The following is an 18871-nucleotide window of genomic DNA, read 5'->3' on the forward strand; positions in this document are numbered from 1 at the left end:
GGAGAGGTGAATCTCTGTGATCTACACATTGATCTCTAATCCGTACAGGTCTCTAATCTACACATTGAGTTCCAGGACAGCTAGTGTTACAAGGAGATAGATACCCTGGAGGGGAGCCCGGGTCGAGTGGGGAGGAAGACATACCTGGGGCTAGAGATCTGCCTTGAGAGTGCTTGCTGTTCTCCTAAAAGGAACTCAGTTTGGGTCCCACAACCCCAATTAGGCTGCTCACAAGCACCTGGAACTCTACCTCCAGGACACCCCTCTTCTGGCCTTCACTTGTACACATGTCCATACACTCACATATAAATAAAATTCAGAAAAGGTAAGTAAACCACACTTTGTTGTGTAAAGCTGAGGGGTGCCTAGAGTTCGAGCAAGTGTTCCACTATGGAGGTTCACTCCTAACCCCAGATCTAGATTCACTGCCCACTTGATAGGCTCCAGATCACCTCCAGATCACGAGGAAGCAAACCTCTGCGAGTGGTTGTGAGAGTTTCTTGATTGGGCTAATTTGGGTGGACGTCCTGAACATGGATGGCACTATGCCTTGGCTGGGGCTTGGACTTAATGAAAAGGAGAAGTGAGCCAAGTACCTGTGTCTCTCTCTGCTTCCTGACTGCAGATGCAATGTGACAAGATGCCTTGAGCTCTTGCTGCCTGATACCCCACTATGATGTGCATACACTGTATGAGCCCAGGCCACCCTTCCTTATGCACTCTTGTCAGGTTTGTCATAGCAACAAGAACAGCAGCAGACACTGCTAGCTCACTTCATGGCTCAGTTCTCAGGGATCCACAGGGAGACTTCCTGATTGTACACAGTCATTTCAAACACACTGCTACAGGGATGTGCTGTTAAAAGTCTAACCAAAGGGGAGAGTCACATAGGAGCAGCATCCCTTGTCTGTGCCTGCCTACATGCCTCGAAAGGGCACTCTGCACAGAATACTGCTGCGCAAAAAGCTCTGACTTAGGACTTTTCTACTTCTATTTAGTTACAACTGAAGGTCAGGGTTAGCCAAGTCTGCAGCATTTGAGAGAGAAAGCAAACTTTAAGGATGGAAGTCATGCATCCAAGGCCATTCCTTCTTCAGACTGTGAGCCCATGCTACCCTTACCTGACACAATCATTTTATCTCTGTTCTTCTCTCTCTCCTCCTTGAAGTCAGTGGGACTGCTGAGTGGAGATATCAGAGCCTAAGCACCAGTCTCTTAGGGCATTTGAACTTTTTCTTTTTGAGATAGGGTCGCACAATTTGCTCTGGCTGTCCTAGAACTATGTAGACCAGGCTGGCCTGGAACTTAAGAGTATCTGCCTGCCTCTGCCTCCCAAGTGGTGGAATTAAAGTCATGTGATACCATGTGCCCAGCTTTTAAACTTTTAACCAACATTTTAGATGATTAAAAAGCCATCAATTTATGATCCCAACCCTCCCCTCAGGGTTTAATCCCCATCTTCTTTCCCCTTTTCCTCTGACCTGCTGTATACACATATACACTTGAAGTACACAGTACAACCCTGAAAATACAGTATTTAAACCATGACGGAACATGACATAACTCCTCCCGCTCTTACAAAGGCAGGATGGTCTTGAACTCAGAAATCACATCTCTTGGTCAAATGCTCTCTATTCTTTGTTTACATCCTCAGGATGGCTTTGCCCTGTAAAGACTTAGAGGCAAGACCGGCCCTCTCTCGCAGCAGACTGGCCTTCTCAGCACTCTGCTGAGGCTGTGCAGGCTTCAGTAAGAAGTGGCTAATGAAGAGCTTCAGGCCTTCTCGCAACATTCCCAGTTTTGGGTTGCTAGACACTCTGAAAGGAAATGGGAGACAGAGATCAGGGAGAAGCTTGTCTTTGAGATCTTAGTGCCTAGTGCCTCAAGAAGCAAGACCAAACCTACTTTTAGGCACTTGGGGGTTTTTTGGATGATTGTGTAAAACCCAGGGTCTCGTAATAAGATAGGCAAGTATCTGCTACTAAGACACTCTAACCAGCTGGCCTCAACTCCTGGACTCAAAGAATCATCCTTGGCTCAGCCTCTAGAAAAGGTGTAACCGCAAGAATGTCACTATTCCTGGCTTCTTTTTTTTAAAGGAGAGGGTAACCCAGGGTGGTGTCAAGTTTGTGACCCTAGTGCCTCAATCTTTGAGGTGCTAGGATTACTGGCATATGCTGCCACACCTGGTCGCATCCAGAATCCATCCATCCACCTACGTATCTAGCTATCTAATTTGTGGTTCTGCTTTATTCTGAGACAAGGTTTCTCTGCGCCCTGGCTATCCTGAAACTTGCTCTGTAGCCCAGGCTGGCCTTGGATTCAAGAGATTCACCTGCCTAATGCCTCCTGAGTACAGGGATTAAAGGTGTGTGCTACCACCCAGCTCCAACTTCTTTTGTCAGGTGTGGTGGTGCATGTCTTTAATACTAGCACAGGTGAGGCAGAGGGCAAAGGCAGGTAGACCTGTGAGTTTGAGGCCAGCTTGGTCTTCATAGCAAGGCCCATGCCAGCCAGGGATATACGGTGGGATCCTGTCTCAAAGACAAAATAAAAAAACCCAACAAAATAAAAATCCATTTTTTTTTTTTTGGACACAGGACCTCACTCTGTATGTTAGTCTGCTCTGAAATTCACTGGGTATGCCAGACTAGCCTTAAGCTTGTACCAATTCTCCTGCCTTAGCTTCTCAGACTACAGTTGTGAACCACAATGTCCATGTTTATCTTCCTGAGGGCTAGGGATAAGACTCAGTGGTAGAAGCAGATGCTGAGATTGGGCTCAAGTCCCAGGACCACAAAAGAAGAAGATGAAATGAACCCAAGGTACAGCTTATGACTTGTCATAAGTCACTGTTCTGTGTTAGGCAAGTCTTGCATTTCTTCAGTCTAGTGCATAAACATTATACCTTAGAATTAGGACTAAAATTGTGTACTACACACAAGCCTGGCTTTATAAACCAACAGAGTGAAATGGGAGTGACCTCACGCTGGCTCACAATGCAATCTCTGCCTTTTTCCTATGTCCAATCAGGATACATACCTTGAAAAAATCACAACCAGGTCATCGTCTTCTGTTTCCATCAATAGCTCAGTCAACACTCTCCGCAGGAAGTGAACTCTGGGTTTATCCAATTCACTAAATTCAACTACCTAAGGATCAGGAGATAGGAAAGCACCATCATGCTGATTCCGTTTTACCATGGTTTGTGGCCCTTCCCACTCACTATAATACTGGCTGCCAGTTGGCTACTGCTTGCAGTGACACAGAGTACCACTGGCAAGGTGAGCTGGTTCCTAGGCTGTGAGCTGGAATGCAGTGGGGATCATAGCTACAGGGTACATACACTCCAAACCCTGGATTGGAGTTCTCTGTCCTCTGAAGTAGTTACTCTTTAGTTAGAATTCCACACAGAGGATTAGATAAGCATACGCACGCACGCACGCACGCACACATTTCCTAGAAGAGCATCAAAAACTGAGCAAAGCATCTTATCTTTAGCTGTAGGATAAAGACACTATGCCTAGACAACCACAGACACCAACATGGAGGAAACAAGCTCAAGTTGAATTTGAAGAGAGCTTCACAGTATTCTTTCCTTAACACTCTTCCTCCTCCAACTCATCCCATCAGGAAGGACGTTTCTTCTTGTGTCTGACCTCCACGCCAGCTTAAATGGCATGGTCATTTTCCCTTCTCTTCTCCAGCTACTGAGGTTTTACAGCTTGCCTGTGGTTTTCCCTTTTTAAAATGCTAATAAAATGCCCTTCATCTTATTTGAAAAAAAGGAAAAGCTGCAAGAGGACAGGGTGTGGTGACAAGGTTCTGCCCAGAGAGGCCTGAACAATGCCCACATATGCTCTGTTTAGATACAGGGTAGGAAAAAGCCTATGAACAAGAATAAATACTATATTAAAGAGTAGCTTCCTCGAGAAGAGCTCAGGGGCACAAACATGAGCCCAGGAACAAGGTCAGGGGTGTGCTCTGTGCTGGTTACTCCTGTTGTCAACTGGACTACATCTAGAATTAACTAAAATTCTGAAATGGAGGGCTCACCTGTGAGGGATGTTTTTGCTTAATTTGAAGTAGGAAGATCCACTTTTAATTAGAATCTTGACTACACCTTTTGTTCAAAGCCTATGTAAGGACAAGAAAGGAGGGATCTTTTGTGTTTTGCCTTCTTGCCCTGCCTTGCTAGCAAGTCCATTCCTTCACTAGCATTAGAGTCTTCTCCTTTGCGATTCCAGTATATACTGAAGACTAGCTGAGACATCCAGCCTCCTGGGCTGAACAACTACTGGTTCCTGGACTTTTTGTTCACAGATAGCCACTGTTGGATTAGCTGGACTGCAGCCTGTAAGTCATTCTAATAAATCCTCTTTCTATATATCGATTTCGATTCATTCTATAAGTCTGTTACTCGGGAGAACCCTAGTATAAGCCCTACCACACACAATTGGTTCCTGCCTACTTCTCATGGTCACCAGGAAATTATGAGTAGAAACTTTGATGAAAGGCAGGAAATTCAAACGCATAGGATGCTGCCCTGCAGATCAACAATGTCACAGGACACTGAACTTACATCAAGTTAGCATCTTGACTTGTCTCTACTGTTTATCTCCTTTAGTCTTGTTAAAAGGTCAGGAATCCCTACCTCCTGTGCTTCACTGTCTTCTGTACTGGTGTCTCAAGGCTTTGAAGACCCCAAGTGTAGGGGTGGTGAACTACAGTCTTGTGGTATTTTGCAGTGAAGATCCACAATTGCATCTTTATAAGCAAAGTCTGTCCTGGCTAGTTTTATGTCAACTTCACACAAACTAGAGTCACCTAAGAAGGAAGCTCAATTGAGAAAATGTCTCTGTAAGATACACTGTAGTGCCTATCTCAAGAAAAGGAGGGGAAAAAAAAAAAAAAAAAAAAGCTGGGCTGTAGTGATTGATGTAGGAGGGCTCAGCCCATTGTGGGTGAGGCCATCTTAGGCTGACTGTCCTGGGTTCTATAAGAAAGCATCTGCCTCCAAGTTCCTGCCCTGACTTGCAATAGTAACCCTGAAAACAAAGTTCTACTTCACTCTATACTCCCAGATGATCTGTGACCTCAGCACATGCAAGCACGCACGCATGCACTCACACTAAATATAAAGCAGAACAAAACAAAACAAACCGATGCAAACTTATAATTGGGCACTATACTCTAAGTGAATTTATAGAGTGTGCTGCCTGGGTATTTCTGTGATGGCTATTATAATGAAAACACTTCATAGCTAGTGTGTATGTGTACTTGCCTTTAATCTCAACACTGGGAGGCAGAGGCAGGCAGATCTCTGAGTTCAAAGCTAGCCTGGTCTACAGAGCGAGTTCCAGAACAGCCAAGACTATACAGGGAAACCCTGTCCTCCAATACCCCATCCCCAAACCGCTCAAAACATCAGAATCTCAAAAAATACATTTTAAAATATACAAAATAATTTATACTGTCTTAGCTACTTATATTAATTTCTTGCACTATACAAACCTTTAGAACAGAAAGTGGAAGCGACTTTGTCTTCAACAAGTGTGTCAGCAGATAAACTAGGTTTGAGAACTTAGTGCCTGACAAATTTTCTAAGTCCCGAAATTTGTCCCATATGCTGAACTGGAAAGTCATCTGGTTAATAAATAGTAAAGAAGAAAAAAGTTAAAATGCAACAAATCATTGGAACAACTTAACAGAAATGTACTTTAAAGGTACCCTATTTCTTAGTCACTTGTCAATAACCCAGTTCCTGGGAATAGGAACAACTTCACTGTCTTTCTTCCTGATACTATCCTGATACCATCATAGAAGTCCCTTTTGAAGTTTTGTCCCACACGTTAACACACAGCTTTGAAGAGAGGTTTTTAGTGCCTTAAAAAACTAGAGGCATCCAGTCAGAAGGCCACAATCATTCTAGCTGTAACAGCTAAGCTGCCTTGGCCTGGATCCTTGTTACTTTGTCCCACGTGGGGCACAAAACTCCTGGTAATGCGCCAGGCGGATGTACTGGTGGTCTTAGGTTACCTGGAATCTCCTTTCATAGGCACAGAACTTGCTGGCCAGGAAAGCATAGAAAGGGTTGTAGGTTTTCTCTTGCAGGCAGCAGTCCATGAGGATATGAACTATTTCTCTCTCCTGCTGGTCCTTCAGCCCAAGCCTGCAGACAAACAGCCAGACTAAGAATATAGTCTTTCAGTTTTCTGTTTAACATTTTATCCATTGTTTGTGATTTCATATCACATACCCCAATGCCGTTCATCTCCTCATCCCTTTGTACCTGCCCTTGCAATCGCCTCTCCAAAAGAAGATAGAATTAAAACAAACAAACAAACAAACAAACAAATCATCTTGTGGTGGGGGCTGCAGCATGTCATGGTCTATCACACATTATATAACCTTTTGTCCAAACATCTTTACTTGCAAATATTCATTGCAACGTGCCACTGGTCTGGTTTGAGGTCTCTGGCTTCTGCTATACTACCAATACTGGATCCTTATGGGGAGTCCTCTTAGTCTGCTGTTGCCCTGTAATATGGAGATCCTGCAGCTTTGGATCTGTAGGACTTCACATGCTCCAGAAGCCCATAGATGGGGTAGATGTTGGGCGGGCCAACTCAAAGCCCTGGTTCTGGACCTGGGAGGTAACTGAGTTGGTCAGCCCACCAGTCCTCCTATGCCCAATACCACCAGGGCAAGCTCTCTAGCACTGCTCTGGCTAGCTCACCAATGAACCAGCTGGCAAGGGGAGGGTCAGCTGTCCTGTCCTTATGTCCTTGGGGCTGGCTCATGTACCTTAGTCACTAGGATCACTTAGTCACTACTGTGCTGCCTAGGTGAGGTGCAGGGTCTACGCTTCAGAGTGCTGAGGCCCATAAGGGGCAGGGCCAGCTCTGCTATCTGGTGCAGATGGTGAGGGCTTGGTGGTGAGGCCTGCTTTCAATTTTTATGGCAAAATCATCTTCTCCTTATCTGAGGAGTCCAGTGGCAAATGAGTTGGTTAAGAGGACGGTGACAGCCACAGTCCACTTTTGTTTCTAGATTCTTTGGGCCTCAGTCTTTTCAATAACACAAGCCTAATGTGTAAGGTACAACACAACTCCCAAGTTGAATACTGGGTACAAAGCTGAGGACTGGTTTATATTCTTATGCAGGTGTGAAGCTCAAGACCAACTTGAGCTGTATAGGGAAACCTTCTCCAGGTAAAACTCACAGCAAAACCCACTGTGTTCTTTGTATAGTCCTGTGAGTGTGGGTAGTCCCAAGTGTCTGGTAGTAGCCACCACAGTGGAAGCACAGTAAGTTCCACACCCACTAAACCTCTTTCCTTTCTTTGTAGCAGGCATTCTCTTTGAAACAGAGGCCACCAAAAATGTATTTTTTGAGCCTCTAGGTCTGCTATATAAACATGTCAACAGTCATGAAGTCAAGACTGACTCCTTGGCCTGGGCAGAGAATCCTTTAGAACTACCTGTGCTAGTGTGAGCTTGGGTGCTACTGTGAGCTTGGGTGCTCAGCCTTCTGTAGAGCTGACTGACAAGTATCCCAGACGCCAAGAGGACCCATAGCTGGTGTCTACCCTACAGTGGAAGAACATACAGCCTTTGAGTTTTTGGCAACTGATTTGTCTTTATTCTTCTTGTGACAGTGAGGAGGCATATTAAGAGCAGAACGACTGCCCTGTGCATGCCACACAGTCCTGTACATGCCAGGCAAACCCTCCACCACTGAGCCATGTCCTAGACCCAACTAATTGCCCTTTGAATTCAATGGTTGGAGACAAAGGCTCTAGACTTAGGAGAAAACAGCAAATCTGCTGCCACTTTATCCCCACAACTTCCCCAAACAACAAACCCCAACAGAAGCAGCATGCTGCTCAATGTGTATGTGGGTCATCCAAACAACCAGTTTCATTTCAGCTGTACTAATTAATCCATGAGGTTAAATATCCACAAGAACAGACAGGGATTAAACAAAACAAAACAAAACTGCAATGCTGGACTCCAGGGCCGCACACTGTTGAGTTACAGTCCCAGGGAGTCGCTGCTAAGTCTGGTATACCTTTTCTTTTGTATCCTGGCTGGCCTGGAAGCATGTCTCCAGCTTTGGCCTCTCAAGTGCTAGGGTAACAGGTTATACCACCATGCTAGCAGTGAGTATGAGACTACATACATTCAGCATATAGTAAGGTTTCAGAAACAGAAGAAGCAAGCTCCAGCATCTTAGAGCTAGCCTGAAAAGAGAACCAGTTCCCAGACCACTCCATTATCTCAATGAAAGCAGTCTCTTCAGAGACAGGACACTACTCTAGCATGTGTCTAAACTTGCATTCTGAAGAGTAACACTCACACTTGAACACTTGTGACTATAAACTGTGTGTGCATGTGTGCACTAAGTACCAAGACTGTATTCTTGGGCAAATCTGCAAAAGAAGAGCTCAGTGGGAGCCTTCTCTGGAGGTGATCAGACCTGTGGATCAGATCTGTGCACAGGTGAAGACCAAGTGCAGACACAAGCTGCTGCCAGAGCCTGGCACTGATGTTCATATCAACAAGGCCCAGTTCAGAGACCCAATCATCAGACTTGTACTTATTTCTAAGTTTATTTTAGAAATACTTTGTAAAATTTACAACTAATTATAGAAAATATATTGTAAGTTTTACATCAAGAGTCTGAAAGACAGAAATAATAATTCTCAATAATCAACAGCCCTAACAGACTAATCAGGTGGCTGGTTACCTAACACTGCTAGCCAAACTCTAAAATCTTGGCACCACACAGCGCTATTTACCAAGGATATACTAGCAGGGGGTCGCATGAGACCTCAAGCCCAGGTAAGAGAGCAGTAACAGGAAAGATTCCGTTCCTCAAATTATCCAAAAGCTAAAACCAAGATCAATTTCTATCATGTCTATTAAATAAAAATCAAAAAGTGTTCCCACCAATGCTTACTTCAGCAGCTTCTCAAAGGCATCCAAGAAGTCCTCACTCGTCATCATAGTACAGAATATATTCCTCCTGACATCAGTGTTCATTCTCTGCTTCCTGGCAAGCTCCAGCATCTTAGAGCTAGCCTGAAAAGAGAACCAGTTCCCAGACCACTCCATTATCTCAATGAAAGCAGTCTCTTCAGAGACAGGACACTACTCTAGCATGTGTCTAAACTTGCATTCTGAAGAGTAACACTCACACTTGAACACTTGTGACTATAAACTGTGTGTGCATGTGTGCACTAAGTACCAAGCCTGTATTCTTGGGCAAATCTGCAAAAGAAGAGCTCAGTGGGAGCCTTCTCTGGAGGTGATCAGACCTGTGGATCAGATCTGGGCACAGGTGAAGACCAAGTGCAGACACAAGCTGCTGCTAGAGCTTAGGAGCCACAACTACCAAGTGGGGTTCCCGGGCAGGAAAGACAAGGACACTGGAGTTACAATCTGAATCCACAGCAGGGACCAGAACCTATACTTTCTGAGAACAGCATGTTGCTGAGTTCCAATAACAGCCCCTATCAAATGAGTTTCATTTTCTCACCTCTCTCATTCAATTTCTAGATTTTGTCTGAATTGGGGTTGAAATTTTTTTTTTTTTTTTTAGATATATATTTATTTTATGTATGTGAGTACACCATAGCTTCAGACACACCAGAAGAGGGCATCAGGTTCTATTACAGATGGTTGTGAGCCACCATGTGGTTGCTGGGATTTGAACTCAGGACCCCTGGAAGAGCAGTCAGTGCTCTTAACCGCTGAGCCATCTCTCTAGTCCCTGGGGTTGAAACTTTTAAAAATTCTTAAGAAGCAGAGAAACTCAATTAATTAATCATAGGCTGACATGAGCAGGGAGCTACTTTAAGCAGAACAGGCTTCTAATGCACCAGGGTGCGTATAGCCAGGCAGCCAACAAGGTCTTCATACCGTGCCTGCAAGTGGCTTCTGCAGGTGTGTGTGATGGTTGTCAATCATTGGGGTCCCACTCCATGCAGACCCCACAATCCACCAGCGACCAGTCTGCTCTGCATTCAAGATGCCATCCCAGGAGATGCGAAGCTGAGTCTCAGAACCTGAGCTAGCATTTCGAACCTGATTAAAAGAAAAGGCTTCATGAAGTGTTTCAGCTTATTCACACCTGCACTTCTGTCATGATCTCTTTGACAATGGCAGTTTTGGTGTACGACTATGGCAGTGAATCACAGACAACTGATTGGAAAAAGGCCACAAAGAGCCATCACCTCAGTGTTGTGTCAAGTCTGTGGGTCCACCATTCAACTGTGTGTGACCTAGGACCTGTACCAATGGCTATGTGACTAAAGACTCAGAATGATCATGATGACCATCTTGTGCCAGGACTACAGGTTGAACACCCGAGGAGAGCCTCCTGGTTCCATTTGGGGCCTGGTCTTCTGAGTACCAACAGAGGAAGCCATCATACAGCCTGAGTTTAGCACCTTAGAAGATTCATATGGGTAGTCAACTAATTTGATGGAATTATCACTACTGATGTACAACCCCCTCCTCCCATCTCTGTCGTCTCCTCCTCCTCCTCCTCCTCCTCCTCCTCCTCCTCCTCCTCCTCCTCCTCCTCCTCCTCCTCCTCCTCCTCCTCCTCCTCCTCCTCCACCTTTCTTCTTCCTCTTCCTCCTTCTTGGTTTTTCAAAACAGGGCTTCTCTGTGCAGTCTTGACTGTCCTAGAACTCACTCTGTAGACCAGGCTGGCCTCAAACTGAGAGCTCAACCTTGCTTCTGCCTCCTGAGGGCTGGATTTTAAGGTGTATGCCACTCATATGTAGCAGATGTACAGCTTGATCTTCATGTAGGTCCCCGAACAACTGGAGTGGGTACTGTCCCTATATCTGCTGACTGCCTGTGGATCCTGTTCTGGAGACACCTTGTTTGGCCTCAGTGGGAGAGGATACCCCTAATCCTGCAATGACTTGATGTGCCAGGGTGGAGCGATACTCACGGGGGCCTCCCACTTCTCTGAGAAGAGGATGGGGAGATGGGAGAGAGGCTACGTGAGGGGACTGGGAAGAAGAAGGGGCTACGATCGAAATGTAAAGTGAATAAATAAATGAAAAAAAAAAAAGGTATACCCATTACTGCTTGGCCAGATGTACAGTTTCTAAGACTAGTGCTCAACATAGCCTGAACCATTGTCACCCTGGGTCCATAATGGTATGGAGGTTCAGGACAGAGTAGGGTATCACTCACCAGAGCTCTCTGCAACTTCTTCAGCTTTTCCACAGGCTCAGGATCATAGCCAGGGATTTTACGCATGTCATTGTTCTTCAGAGCCAGCATTGTTTCCAACATAAACCGTACCTTAAGGGAAAAGAAATCCACCCAAACTCATCACTAACAGTCACCGATGATTGAGCTTGGTAAGAAATACATCACAGCTGAAGCAGAGGGGCACCACTGATGAGATCACTGACAGCTGGAGGTAGTCTGTGTTACCTTCAACACTGCATTCAGGGATACAGTTTTTAAAATAGTAGAGTCTCAAACCTCAGCACTATCCAGACTTTCCCTCCTCTACTTCCACAACCCCAGTCCTGGTATGAGGGTGACTCAGTAGTATCCTTCATGGCAAACCCACCCTCAAGACTTACTCTAGATGCCAATTAGACTACCAACCAGTCAGAAGTAGGGCCATCTTCCCTTCCAGCCTCACCTCTTCCAAATTCCCATAGCATGAACATTATTTCTGACTCCTAAGGCTGCATCCTCTGCCACAACTCTCACACATGCCACTTTTGTTTCAAGATTCCTGAAGCCTTTTCCTGCTCTGGCCCTCCTATTATTCTACACTGGGGTCAAAGTGGCTAGCAAAGTACAGGATCTGCCAATCAACTATCTGTGAAGACCTGCCTCTACTCAAGAAAAAAACCTGGCTCCCTAGGCCCATGTGTGAGGACCTGGCCTATCTTCTCTGGCAAAGGTCACACTGGTTCTTTTCAATAGGTCACTTTCTCCTTTCTTTTTGAGGACCTCTCAGGTGCCATCTACCCTTCACATGAGGTGGGACCTATTTTATAGGAGAAACTGGTTGGTAAGACCCAAGTCTCTGCTGTTCAGAAGCAGTGCCAAACATTCAATCCAGGCTGACACTCAAGCTTCCTGGGAAACAACTTCTGAGAGGACAAACAAACAAACCCATTATAACTATAAAATGTGTATGATTTCTTAATAAAAAAAAAAAAAAAAAAAAAAAAACAAGTCTTGAGTTTAAAAAAAAAGGTATAGTGGTATACATATGTAACCCCAGCACTCAGAAGAGGATCATGAGTTTGAGACTAGCCTGGGCTACAGAGTGAGATTCTATTTCAAAAATCCAAGGAAACAAAAACAAAGCCTCCCAAAGCAAGGTCAGTTTGCAGACTGAGGACAAAGCCACAGTAGCAGGTGAGGCAGAAGAGAACAGCATTAGGACACGAATGCTAGTGTTTTGCCAGACACTCATTTTTATTCTGTCCTCTGTGCCTCATAGATACTCAGCAGGTCAAGCAGCGCTCCTACCCTGTTCTGGTCCTGAAACTTGTTGCCTGCACCAATGGCCTGGGCCTGGGCTTCTGTGATCAGTTCCTTAAGTGACAAGGCATCATCTTTTCTCAATGCAAAGCCCACATTTTTCAGCATCAACAGGATCAGCTCAATGTCTCTTTCCGTAAAAGTTCCAACAAGCTTCTTTAAAATGTCAAAGATGAGGAGAGACTGTACCACGTGGAAGTTGTACAAATGAGCAATCATGGTAAAGAGGTTGTCCAGTTCTTTCCCCTCACCTCCATCTCTATAGACATCATCAAACTTCTTCACCACAGCTTCAAGGAAGCAAGCACCAACCTGAAGGAGATGAAAGAGACATCATCACACCCCTCTGTGGCCCTGCCGTAAAAACTGCAAAGGAACTCCTGCAAAGTGCAACATTAGGTAGGAGGGGTAAGAACCCCAACTGAGGTGCTGGTAACTAGAAATGCAGGATTCACATACGGATGAGAAGATTCTAGATAACAAACACAGAACTGAGTGCTTGCCTCGGCATACAAATCCTTTCTGTAAAGATACTTTCATTTCTTTAGAATCAACGACAAAGCAGGTTTTAGCCAGATGTTACTGTATCTCCTTGGAAAAACTTCTTTAAAAAATGTGCCAGTGAGATGGCTTAGCATAAAGGAGCTTGCTTCCCACCCAACAACCTGAGTTTGATGTCAGAACCTATGTTATGTAAAGATGATAACCAGGGGACAGCACCAGGCCAAGAACTAGCAGAGGCCTGAGGAAGCTGGACAAGGCCACTATGGCAGCAGCCCTCTTGTTGTTCTGGAACATTCAATTTATAATGCCTATGTGTGTTTTGGGGAAGAAGGAGGCCAGGGCTTGAATCTGTGGTGGTTCTGAACAAAAGGCAGTGAATCCTGAAAACAGAAATCGTAGTGATGACCCTCCTGCTGGTAGCATTATCTTGTGACTATTTTCTTTTGCAGGACATCCAGCTGGGAGATGAGTAGGCAACTGTGATAGATGGGGGAAGAAAGGGCTGCTCACAGAGTGATCTGGGACAGACTGGCAAGGAAGTATCACTGGGTGTGATTCCCAGCATTTGGTCTGGGTCTCCAGGAACTAGACCAGGGTAAGTAGGTTGTAGGCAGCTGGTTGTAACCTGGTTTAGTGTCAGAGGCCATGTGCAGAGTCACTGTAAAATTTAGATTAGGTATGACACACAAACAAAGGAGGGCTGAAGAGACCCAGTCAGTTCAGAGTATAATGGGCAAGACCACACAGAACTCTTAGACTGCAAAACACTGAAGCTGAAGAAATCAGAAAGACACAACAGACTGGCAACACTCATTTCTGGAAGCCAAAACTAAAGACTTGAGGCTTGATTTCCAGTTCAGGTTTTCTCACTTTAGAAAAAAACCTAAGAACACCCTCACATAGCAGTATGCCATGTTATGCTCATGTACAGTGTTAACAAAGACAGGATTCTTCAGAGAGCAAGAAACATTGAGACACTAATTCAGGTTTGTTTTCAGCACACAGATAGGTCCAATTATGTAACAGGCCAAAATCTAAATTCTAATATTTCTTTAAAATTAAACACACTAGTATAACTTAGAAATATGAACAGATATCATGTTGTTAATACTGACTCTGCTATGTGAGTTCCAGCACAAATCTGCAAAGGCCTGAGTGTTGAGTGCTTGAGGAAAGACACAGTAGTTAAGAACATCTTTAACATTTTCCCCCCTTCCATGAGTTCTTGGGAGCTTTTTCTCAGCACAGTTTAATGGAAATCAGCATCCTGAGAGCATAGCATATCTGGCACAAGCTTTAGTGAATGTCATTAGCTAAAGTACTATAATGACTTCCCCTTGAACAAGTCATCTCATTGTCCTTCATGCTATTAGCAAAGGTTTAAATGGGAAATAGGACCAATAATTTCAGGTTTTCGAAGCAAGTAAATTCTTGATGTGCTGTGGTAGCCACATCTATGACTTTTAAAATAACTCAGTGAAATGCCATTTGTACTAAAATCACTTTGATTAAGTCTGCTGAACTGTCCCAGTGTGGTATAGAATGGGGGAAGCACCACAGCAGCCAGAGAACAGTGTCAATTACTGTGATTATGGGACACAAGGAAAGCTGTCCAGGGCATCCATTACGCTTTGTAATGTCAAGAAAATGGACTCCAACATTCACATGTAAAAATAAGCATAGCCCTTGGCAGGGCAGAAGGGGAGATTATCACAGAAGCACAGTTCCTGAGGTAGCCAGGGCAGGGTTTTTGATGTAGTTGGGTCACTCTGTCCTTAGTTTCCTAAGCTTCTCGACCTCACTGACTCCCTTTGAATATCCTTCTAGGTGGCATAGTTAGGGCATGGAGAAAAGGCGCAACTGTACCTCTGTTCCGACCGTGTGGTGGAGGATACTGACTAAGAGGACATGCTCCATCATCAGTCTGCTGGGCATGGTTGAGGTAGTGACACAGGCATCCATGAGGACAGCAGTCAGAGTATCGTTCATGTACTTCCTGCTGTGGGCCATGTACAGCTCCTCTAGCTGCCCACTTATAGAAGCCATGTTTGGTTCACTCAACCTGCAGTGGAACGCATGCAAAGTGTTACCAATGCATTCTATTTTATGTGTATTTCTAAACCAGAAACTACCCTGACTTTGCCACAAAAACCTGGTGTGTACTGCTCATAACACACTCTAGAATCCTGAAATAATGTCAGTTATCCTTTATATAATAATTGAAATAATGAACGTTGTCTTTTAGCACAGCTCAGCCACTGAAGCATTCATTCCTTGGGGTCCTCCCTCAGTCTGTACATGCCTACAGGTAATCTCATCTAATATCCCCTAAAGGCAGTGATCACTCTTAGGTGGTGAGTTAAGAGGAAAAACATGAACTTGTTTCATCTCTTAGACAACACAAGCACACTCAGTTCCTAAACCCATTGTGTACCTGTGCTTCAAACTGGACTTGCTGTCAAAACAACAGGTAATGGCAAAGCTACAGGATGTCATGGGCTTTAATGAAAAAGAAATAAAAAGCACAGAGGAGAGAGAAGGAGATGTGACAGAACAGCCATGTACCTTGGTATCGGTAGCAGACACTAAAATCTTCAGGCAACAAAACTGCATAGAATCAATCAGTTTCAATATCTCTCTTCCTTCTGAGGCTCAGGAAAACAGGCAAGTACCACCTCCTCTAGTTTATGTGGTGTGGAGGGCTTCAGGTTTGTGCATGTTAGATGAGTACTCTATCAACTTGGCCATTTGTTTTTAATTGTAATCTAGCCTGGGAGTGATACCTCCAGACAGGCCCTCAAGGCCATGAGCAGAGTCACTGTCCAGGTCCTTTAGTACAAAAAGGACCTCCCTACATTGTCTTCACAATTCCCAGTGATCTACAATAACAAGTTAAGCAACAAAAGAACAATACATATTTGAAATCTGACAAAACTGGATGAGGTGCTAGAGGCCAGGATAATGGTCATCTTTGGGGCTTGGAAGAAATACCTGAACAAGGATGAGTGAAGGACGTGAAAGAGCTGGAGAAGGCTTTAGACAAGTGACTCCAATTCATTTGTAAGACTAAAGAGCCAACAAGAAAAGGTAAGTGACAAATTCCCACCCATGTGGCTTCCAATGAACCTTCTGATGCTTTATGCCTAAAATGGACAATTAAACAAAAATACAGATGGTGACTCAAGGGCTGAGGACCCTGTTTGCCACTAGATGAATTCACATCACCCGCTTTTCAGATAGTTTCTACAGTTAAGTGATAGTACATCATATTTCTGTAAGGTTACCTGTTAATTAGGCCTTTAACATGTTTCTTGAGCCTGTCTAGCTCTTCTTTCTTTTGGACATCTACTGTCTCCTCACTTCTCAACTGAGGAGGGATGTACTTTTCACCACTTTCAACAGAGTGACTCTCCTTGAAAACAGGAAGAAAATTGCAAACACAAATTTACAGTGGAAAATCCAGTATTTGTTGTTGTTGTTATTTATTCCAAATGCTAACCCCGTGAAAACTTGTAGCAACTATCATTATAGGATACTGCTATTTAACGAAGTGAAGTTCTATGAATGCCTAGAACGGCCTGGGCCTGCCTGTTCCTCAGCAGGCTGTGGCCTCCACTGTGTTAGTACGAATACTGTTCTGTACTCTACCCCTCACTTTGGAATGACAGCCCAGAGGACCTACAGGTTGTTTGTGCCATACCTGATGTTCTAAGTCATCTTCCAAAGAACTTTCGCTCTTTTCTACAACTTCTGCAAAACGCACTTTCTTATTCCCTTTATTTACTCTTGTCCCACTTTCTGCTTCTCCTTCCTTTTGGGAGTTTACATCTTCCTGATCCTCCTGCGGCACTTGAGAGTCTGGGTCCTCCTCACTTTCTTCAGAATTGCTCTCAGGGTCACTCTCCAAGAATGTCTGTCCAGTCTCCACCTTTTCTTCCTCCTCTTCCTCGCTGCTTTCGTACAGGCCACCGCTTCTCCCATATTCCAGGGCCCCCAGGATGTAGTCTAGACCGTCGCGCGCGAAACTGAGCGGTACGGAGCTACCATCACCCTTCTTACGCTTGTGGAGGCCGAGGCATCGTTCCAGCTTTCTGATCTCTCGGTCCTCCTCCTCATTGGCCGCTAGAAGTGCCCGCTTCCGGGCAGTGGCGGTGGCAGGACCAGGCTTTCCGGGAGCACCTTTAGCCTTTGCCTGAGTTGAAGTCACGGTAGCCTTGGAGTAGGAACTATTGGCCTTAGGCTGGGTCGCCGAGGCCTTGGTGTTAGCGGAGGGAGCACTGGCCTTGACAGGGGTTGCTGTAGCCTTGGCGGGGGTCGGCCTCATCTCAGTGGGCGGCCGAGTTTCCGGGCCACCGTTAAGGCCAACATTCCCTTCTTGGTCCCCTGATCCGGAGCCTACTGTCCTCTGCAGGCGCCGCACTTTCCTCAGCTGTCGCTTCTTCTTTCGAAGCTCCTTGCGGCTCTTTCGGTCGCCAGGCCGGGAGCGCGCCACAGCGCTGCGATTCTCGCAGGCTTCGCTCTCGGAGGTAGCCCGCACGAAGCCTTCCACGGCCAGCCGTAGCCGTTTCAGGGGTCCCTTCCCACCGCCCGGACCGCGACGGACGCCGCTACACTTCGTGCGAGCCATGAGCCTGTGCTCTACACCACAGACAGCAGGCCCCATGCCTACAGACGCCAGTAACTTCCGGGATTTTTCAATGGCATCACTTCCGGCAGGGGCGGGACTTCCGTACGCTAACTTCTGTGGACTAAAAGTCGAGACTGGTGGAAGGTCCCCTCTGCTGGTCGGAGGGCTGCAGTCACAGACACTAATGGAGTCCTTTAAAATCTGAAGCTCTTGTACTTTGTTTTGGGGTGCCATGAGGAAATCACCCTACATATGGCTGTATCATAATCTTTCCACACATTCTCGTATTTTCGTGCATTACCCAAGGGAAGGTAGTCAACGCTGTTTCTGTGTTTTTTGTTTTTTTTGTTTTTTTTTTCTTTTCCTTTGAGATAGTTTCTCAGTCTGTAGCCCAGGCTGACCTTGAATTCTTGGGCTAAGCACTCCTCAGCTGAGTGTCCCAAGTAGCTACAACTCCAGGCCCACAGCATTGCACCTGATTAGTTATTTCCAACATTTTAATATTAGAAATGATGCTGTAATATATCTTTGAATATATAGAATTTTATGTTTTAAGGAGCAGAACCTGAAGGCCACATTTTAAGAAGGATGATTTCTGGAATAAAGAGTCTGTCTCTTTGTAAAATGAATGCGATGATTCTGCTGGGACTCCTGGGAAAAGGCCATGGACTCAATCAAAGTAGATTTATTGATTATTTGCTAGCAGGATGAACAATCTCTGAACCCTATTTGAGATTGCTTTGAAGAACGGATATAAGAAAGTTTTCTTTTTTCTTAAGGAAAAAAATCATAAGACCTTCGATATCTATGAAAGCAAGCGAAAACTGGACTGTTCTGCCTAGTTAAGTGGTAAAGGCAACTCAAAACCGACTTCGAGTATTTGTATAAGCAAGTTACAGAAGCAAAAAAAAAAAAAAGCAGTTAGTCAGGTCATTACAAAGATAGTCATGGTTGTCCATTTTTTTGGGTGGGAATTGGTGTGTATCACAGAGTCAGGGCTACCAGGAACTTATCATCCAGGGACTAGATCCATAGAAAAATGGCCAGTGCTTATCAGGTTGCTTGGCATAAAAATGGAGCTTCTTTAGCCACCGCATAGAAATGGTAGCTGAACAGAGCCTGAGAGAGGTTCAATAAACAGTGTTCCTCCACTGCTTCTGCTTCAGTTCCTACCTCCAGGTCCCTGCTTTGAGTCTTGCCC

The 18871-nt window shown here is 45.0% G+C and overlaps 1 protein-coding gene across 1 annotated transcript; it reads right to left on the minus strand.

The window, feature by feature from the left end:
- Nucleotides 1-1390: 1390 nt before the first annotated feature.
- Nom1 (nucleolar protein with MIF4G domain 1) lies at nucleotides 1391-17738 on the minus strand. Its single transcript, XM_032907189.1, has 11 exons — nucleotides 16744-17738; nucleotides 16328-16455; nucleotides 14910-15105; nucleotides 12528-12851; nucleotides 11220-11330; nucleotides 9927-10091; nucleotides 8965-9086; nucleotides 6040-6172; nucleotides 5515-5646; nucleotides 3043-3152; nucleotides 1391-1817 (listed from the first exon to the last, which is right to left on the minus strand). The coding sequence occupies exons 1-11, from the start codon at nucleotides 17704-17706 to the stop codon at nucleotides 1643-1645; spliced, it is 2559 nt and encodes an 852-aa protein (XP_032763080.1). The 5' UTR covers nucleotides 17707-17738; the 3' UTR covers nucleotides 1391-1642.
- Between the last annotated feature and the right edge of the window lie 1133 nt (nucleotides 17739-18871).

This window comes from Rattus rattus, chromosome 6 (genome assembly GCF_011064425.1).
Source record: "Rattus rattus isolate New Zealand chromosome 6, Rrattus_CSIRO_v1, whole genome shotgun sequence".
Lineage (NCBI taxonomy): Eukaryota > Metazoa > Chordata > Mammalia > Rodentia > Muridae > Rattus > Rattus rattus.

Bases quoted from the DNA above. Each gene is read 5' to 3' on its own strand.
- Nom1 (XM_032907189.1), bottom strand. From the start codon at position 17,706: ATGGGGCCTGCTGTCTGTGGTGTAGAGCACAGGCTCATGGCTCGCACG. The intron at 12,852-14,909 runs GTACAGTTGCGC...CATCTCCTTCAG, and splicing joins ACCACACGGTCGGAACAGAG to GTTGGTGCTTGCTTCCTTGA. The intron at 11,331-12,527 runs GTAGGAGCGCTG...TTTTCCCTTAAG, and splicing joins AGTTTCAGGACCAGAACAGG to GTACGGTTTATGTTGGAAAC.